Source organism: Bubalus kerabau, chromosome 8 (assembly GCF_029407905.1).
Source record: "Bubalus kerabau isolate K-KA32 ecotype Philippines breed swamp buffalo chromosome 8, PCC_UOA_SB_1v2, whole genome shotgun sequence".
NCBI lineage: Eukaryota > Metazoa > Chordata > Mammalia > Artiodactyla > Bovidae > Bubalus > Bubalus kerabau.
Window position 1 is genome coordinate 97782133 of NC_073631.1, and position 7279 is coordinate 97789411.

The 7279-nt window shown below is 41.0% G+C and overlaps 1 protein-coding gene across 1 annotated transcript in view; it reads right to left on the bottom strand.

Annotated features, from left to right (window-relative positions):
• The window catches only part of COPG2 (COPI coat complex subunit gamma 2), a 201219-nt gene extending 194231 nt beyond the window's left edge, over nt 1-6988 (bottom strand). Inside the window, exons 1-4 of the mRNA XM_055590924.1 lie at nt 6858-6988; nt 5619-5671; nt 4970-5050; nt 1551-1622 (exon numbers count right to left, since the gene is read on the bottom strand). Of these exons, the coding sequence (XP_055446899.1) occupies nt 1551-1622; nt 4970-5050; nt 5619-5671; nt 6858-6894 (243 nt within the window). The 5' untranslated portion in view covers nt 6895-6988. The remainder of the gene's footprint in view (nt 1-1550; nt 1623-4969; nt 5051-5618; nt 5672-6857) is intronic.
• Nucleotides 6989-7279: the final 291 nt, after the last annotated feature.

Sequence of the window (7279 nt, forward strand, 5' to 3'; positions counted from 1 at the left end):
AATAAAAATGAATAAACTACTAATACACACAAGAACTTGGATCAATCTCAAAAGTAAAAGAAACAAGACAGAAAAGTCATAAAAGACTATATACTCTATGATTAAATTTAAATAAAATTCTTTCTGATTTGATTAAAGGCATTACTGATTCTGTCTCCAGTGATAAAGAGGACCCTAGGCGTCCTTGGCATGCAGTGGCAAAACACTTAAATCATCAATGCAGACAAGTATGATCAAGGACCTACAGAAGACAAAGCTTTGGGTCATCAACTAGCTGCCACCACAGAAGACTGCTGTAAAAATGAGCTGGATAGTGGGCTACTTCCTTCTAAGTACGCTGGTGAACTTGGTAAAAGAAAATGCTAAGCTCAGAACATTAAAATCACCCTAGAACATAGACATAGCCTAAGGTCTATGTCAGGGACTAGAAAACGTCCATAATACCTTAACAGAACGCCTCATGTCATGTGGGCACAGGCCTGAGATTTCTAAAAAGCATATCCTGCAGGTGACTGAATAACAATGCAAATTCAATTCACCTTCTGTGGGACATTTTATGTTAAAGTTAGCACCCTAATTGAGAAAGAAGGAGTGGGGCCCTGAAAACTGGAATGGGGACACAGGGGCGGATTCTGATGAATCTGACCACCCTGAACCTCTAAATTCCTCCAGGCTTCCATGGCAAGTGAAAGCAGTCCTCCATACTCTGTCTGAGGAAATCAGACTCCTTTGCCTGAAGAATGTACAGCGACTTCCCCTGAGACACTTGCCTTAAAAGGGACTGCTGATGTTCCTGAGGACCTAATCCCCAAGCTGCTCATTATCTAGACACATAACCAGACTCAAATCCCATGAAGTCCTAGACACAAATGTGGCCTGTGTTGATATGCAAAACATACCAGAAGGACTGCACAGGTTGACCAATCTATGTTAACAGAAAACAGAAATACAGATCCCATAATCCCCTTCTCTGGATGGGTTTGAGTCAGAGCTGGGCAAAAAGGAAATATGTGCTGCAATGGAGGATGGAAATGAAGCACAGTTGTTAGGCTTGAAAGTTAGGGGGTCGAAAGGAATGAGAGACAGACGCGGCAGTGCTGGCGGCCTCAGTCTGTCCTCATTCTTCTTGTCCCTACTCCTCATCCTCTTCCCCACTCTGCATCTAACTCTTCCCAACTGCCAACAGAAACCCCAGGCCCACCAGAAACTTGACTGAGAATTTAAGAGATGAGATAGCTATGTCCACTGATTTCTATACCAGTCCATCTGTGCAGTGTCATGAGAGAGGCTGGATATTAGCAGTTTTCATGACTGCATGGCAGATCTGTGAGTGAGCAGCTTTAAACAATATACTTTCATTCTTTCATTTTCTTGTGTTCTTTAATAAGCATTTATAAGTTTTAGGAAGATAAACAATTTTTAAATAGTTTTAAACATTTCAAGCAACCTTCCCTCATTTGGACCACTCTAAGTTCCCCCAAGGAAAACAAATAAAAAGAGCATTTTTAGCCTAAAAGAATTCTTTTATTTAAAAAAAAAAAAAGACTTACATCATTAGACTGAAACAGTCGAGTCATTGCAAAGAAGGCTTCTGTGGCTTCTGTAGTTCCAAAGTGTTCACCCTAAGTAATTTAAAGTAAATTTAAATTAAAACAATTTCTTAAACAAACAAACAAAAAGGATTTTTCCCATTATTTCTGCAAAGATCTTTTAGAACCCAGAAAAAAAATTCTCTTTATAAACACTGTACCTCTTTGTTATTATTCTGACTTTTAATTTGTAAACCCACATGGCCATTATCCATTCCTTATTTAAAATAATTCATTATCACACACTATGCTATAAAAGTTCTAGAACAGTGGTCTCTAACCTTTTAGCAGGAACTATTTTAAATTCTCTGAACAACTGAGATTTACAAGAGATAGAAAATGAAGTTGAGTTCTTAATCAGAACAAGATGTTATTGTTACAGCCTAAGAACAGATATCATACCTCCTTCATTTTCTATAATCCAATGTCCAGTGCAAAGCCTGACCTATCATAGGGGCATAATAAATACTAAACTGTAATGAACTATAGGAATCACAGAAAACATGGTAAGAAGGGACCAACCAAAAGGGCAGGAATCAGATTATACAAAAAGGCTTAGAGGGCTACTAATACAAAAGGCTTGTAGGGCTGCCAATACATCTCAAGATACTGGCTCAAGCCCCTAAAAACATTCTTTGGATCAGAACTTTAATGCGTTTAATAGATCATCTGAGGATCTTTCCAAAATACAGATTTTGATTCACTGGCTCTGGTGTGAAACCTAAAATTTTCCATTTCAAATTAGCTCCCAGTGATGTGAATGCCACTGGATCTGAGAACCACATACTTTTCAGTAGTAAGGTGTTAGATAACATATATTATTAATAGTCAAAACACTGCAGACCACAGACCACCTGAGACATTACCATTTCAATATTTAATTTCTTCATTAAAAGCAATCCTATATAATATGTTAGGCTCCATCATTTTTCAGGGCTTCAGCTTTCACAAAAAATACAACTAGTCTTCAATCTATTTGTCATAGATGTAAGAATAAACCCAAATTTTGATGAAAAACTTTGAAAGTTTAGGATGAAAGACACCTTAAGTCCCTACTTTCTGACTTGAAACTCAAAAATATATGGATGTGTCAACTCTGGTAGAAATTTAAAAGTAATTCTCCATAAAGAACTACCATGAATTAGGCAAAAGATAAGCTTAAGGTTACGAAATCTGTTCACCTAGTTGTCAGTGTTTGTCAGACTATGTGGGTAACTTCCTCATCAAGATAGTTATGTTTCAACATGGGCTGCCCATCAAAGCAGTATTGGTCAACATAAAAATATATGCTACTCCAGGCCAACTGTACTCAAAGCTATGCTTGCTGACTGGAGTTAGCCAACTTGAACACAATGTGTACCATGAAAAGTTAAATCAAACTGACTTTGCCTTAAATGTTTCCAATAATACCACAAGAGGATATATGTTTGTGAATAGATATATTTTATTTAAAAGCATGGACTTGTTGTTCAGCCTTCATTTGCAAACCACAAAACTTTATCTCTGTGGATGAAGTCATCGGTCATGAAACACAGTCAAGTAAAAACATTCTCACGGAATTCAAGTTGGAAACCACAGTGTTCTTTGCACCATATGTAAACCACCTGAGGTATATATAGGTGTGTGTATGTGTGCATGTACACATGTGTGTGTATATGAATCTAACAAACAAAATCACATTTTCTAAGGTCCTAGACATTTCATGAGATTTTTTAGTCTGAAGCAATAAAAAGCAAAAACAAAAACAAAAAACACACATACAAGAAAAAAAAGAAGAAAAAAGAAGAAGTAGTAGGATCTATGTTTCATGAGGGCAAATATTTTTGTTGGTTTTGTCTGCTATATCCCCTGTGCATAGGACACAGCAGGTGCATAATAAATATATATGCTGAATGACTGAATGAATACTATTCCTGAATGCTATGTGTCCAGGACTATTTTCAGTGCTTCACATTTACTGTATCATTTAATCATTACCATTGTCTAAAACAGCTGTATCATAATCCCCGTTTAGAGAAAAAGACATAAAGCACAAAACAGTTAAGCCCAGAACCATACTAAGAAAATCATAAATAAACAAATACAGGCATACCTTGCAGATACTGTAGGTTCAGTTCCAGACCATGGCAATAAAATAAATATTACAATAAAGCACATCACAGGAATTTTTTGGTTTCCCAGTGCATATAAATGTTACACTATCTATACATATAAATTTATACATTTATACATATAAATGTTGCATATAAATGTTTACACTACATTGTAGTCTATTTTGTGCAATAGCATTATGTCTAAATAAAGACAATGTACAAACTTTAACTTAAAAATACTTTATTGCTAAAAAATGCTAACCATCATTTAATAATACAGGGTTGCCACATTCAATTTGTAAAAAAAAAAAAAAAATGCAATAACGTGAAGTACAATAAAACAATATTCCTGCTTTTTGTTGCTATTGCTAAGTCACTTCAGTCGTGTCCAACTCTGTGTGACCCCATAGACGGCAGCCTACCAGGCTTCCCCATCCCTGGGATTCTCCAGGCAAGAACACTGGAGTGGGTTGCCATTTCCTTCTCCAATGCATGAAAGTGAAAAGTGAAAGTGAAGTCGCTCAGTCGTGTCCGTCCCTCAGTGACCCCATGGACTGCAGCCTTCCAGGATCCATCTATGGGATTTTCCAGGCAAGAGTACTGGAGTGGGGTGCCATTGCCTTCTCTGATATTCCTGCTAATATTTCTTAATTTGAATATTAAAATGAAAGCTTTAAAACATTAATATACCCTCACAAAAGGATAAAATACCTATCTAGATTTTGACTTCCCTGGTGGCTCAGATGGTAAAAGCATCTGCCTACAATGTGGGAGACCTGGGTTTAATCCCTGGGTTGGGAAGATCCCCTAGAGAAGGAAATGGCAGCCCACTCCAGTATTGTTGCCTGGAAAATTCCATGGACAGAGGAGCCTGGCAGGCTGCAGTCCATGGGGTCGCAAAGAGTCGGACACGACTGAGTGACTTCACTTTCACTTTCTTTCAGAATTTGTCTAAGCTTTTTAAAAATATTTTTGGAGGGACATAAAGACCTCTGAACATACCTAAGCAACATGTTTGAATATTAACTAATACTTGTTAAATTTAAATCAATGTTGAGATTCTATTGTGTGCTTAGTTGACTTGGTACCTTATGAATAAGAAAGAAGTATATGTCATACTCCTTGTCCACAAGAAATTTTACATATTGCTACATTAATGAAACACTGCAAATTCTAAAATTAAGTGAATTATTAAAAAATTAATAATTACTTTCTAGAAAAAACTTCACTGCACATTATGTATTTCTATTCTAAGACACAAATCTGAGGAAAATCACAGTAATTTACCTGGTTCAGTAAGTAAAGAATCTTTGTAAGAATATGCAAACATCTTCTTGGATTGATGGGTGTTTCATTGAATATACGAGCCTGTGGAAACAAAAAACACTGCTATATATATTTTCTATTACAGATTATAGACAATCAACTTAAATAAAATGGAAGACTATTTTATATATGTTTTTAGGACTATTACATATTTTAATCATAGTATCCAAATAATGTAGCTTATAGTTTTCAATATATTATGGTATATAATAAATTATTAGATGTGACCCTGATTTTCCATTCTATACTCACTCCCTTAGGTCTCCCACTTCAACTTGTGGACTTTATCTAAGAATCTCAATATTTACCTACATCATTTGAATACAATGAGCTTAGTATCTATAACTTCCTTCAAAAACCTTGCACTAAACACCTCCTACCTTATTTTACTTAAAATTCTCAACATGTGACAGTCTACAAATGTTTGCATTTCTATAAACTCTAGACTTTCCTATGACAAGTAACCCCTCTTTTTTTTCCCTCCAGTATATATTCTCTGAACTCAGTTACACTCCTTAATTCTTATTTTGGATCATAGAATTCCAAGTGCTCTGTCCCCATTCTAAAATGGAACAGGAAAGAAAAAACACATCATACTTCCAAGCCATACCTCTTGTAAGACAGCACTCTTCTCCAGATGCCGAAAAGGATTGGAGCCACTACCTATATTATGGGGGAAAAAATGTCTTTAATAGCTGGCATACACAGATGTATTTACTTTCTATAGAAGGGTTTTAAATGCTTGAGAAATCTCACCTAAGTGAGGTGTCCACTTGGATATTACAAGTGATAATCATTACTAATATGCATACAAATTGATTAAAATCTTTTTGACTCTGACACTAGCTCTGTCTGCTATCCTGTAAGATCCTGTACTTCTCTTTTACAGAAACTCTACCTGAAATGAGTGTCTTCTTGGCCTGCCTTCTTTTTATATGATTGTTACAAATACCTGCCATGTCCACACAATTAAGATTTAGATTGTGGTAAGGCCCTTTGGATTTCCCTACAGGAAAGCACTATTTTATGTATTTCTAACATTTTGCTGGGAGGCAAAAGAGTTTATCAGAGAATTAGACACGCTTCAAGCTTTGAAGGGGCCATAGAGGTTTACTAACCCAACCCTCGACCACGCTTTGTGAGAGCAGCTATCAATCACTGAGACCTTTTTTTTTTTTCTGAGGGGACTTAGCTATCTGCCTCATTTACTCTGGACCAAAGATGGGTATCAGGATGCAACTCACTTTTGGATGCTTGAGTATTAAATGAGCTAGGTACCACGGAACAGCCTTGCCCCCAGGGAAGCGGACAGCGCAGAGGTCCCCAGGGAGACTGTAAGGTACAAGCACCACAAAGTTCATACACACACACACAGTCCGGTCGACCCCAGACCCACTCCGGGCCGTACACTACCAGTACCCCGCCCCCACCCCACCCCATCCAACCCCCTCCTCTCGCAAGCGCACACTCACTCCCTCCGCCACCTGTCGTGGGCCCGCCTCTTTGGTGGGCAAGCCCACCCCAGGCGAACCGGCGGAGGAGAAGGCGGCTCCGAGGAGCGGCGGCGCCGGAGGAGGGGGGCTGGGGGCGGGGTCGCCGAGCAGCCCGAGGCGGTGCGCGGGCGGCCACGCGCTAGCGCGCCGACCTGAAGGGAGGCTCCGGAGCCCGGGGGGAGGGGCTAGGGGCAGGCCCCCGGCTGAAGCGAAGCGGGGTCGGAGGAGGGGCCGGGCTCCAACTCCAGCCCCCTGGCACACCGGCGACAACGCCCCCAGGTCCGCAGTCCCCGAGAGCAGGTGGCGGCGGGGCGGGAGAAGGGGAAGGGGCCCTCGCGGCTGAGCCCCGGGCGTACCAGACTCCTCGTCCTTCTTGTCGAATTTTTTAATCATCTTGGACGACTTCCCAGCGCCCAGACCCACCGCAACCGTCCCAGGCGCCGCAGCCGGCAAGCGGAAGAGGCTGCAGGAAGGCCGGCCCGGTGCTCTGGCGCCGGTTGGGCCGCGGTCCCGTCACTCGGCAAGAAGGCCCGCCCTCCCTGCCCGGCGCTGGCCGCTCTCACCGCCCCCTTGGGGGCGTGGCCACGCCCTCTCCTCCTTCCCAAGCCGGGCGGAGGCGGGGCCAGCGGTGGGTCCCACCGGAGCGCGTCTCCGCCCCCTACAGCGACCAGTCGCAGCTGTGGGCTAGCCCCGGCCCACCCTACAAGCCACCGGCAGCCCACGCCCGGACCGGGCAGGATGAAATTTTATTTGGTTGGCACGCCCTAGGTGGCGACTT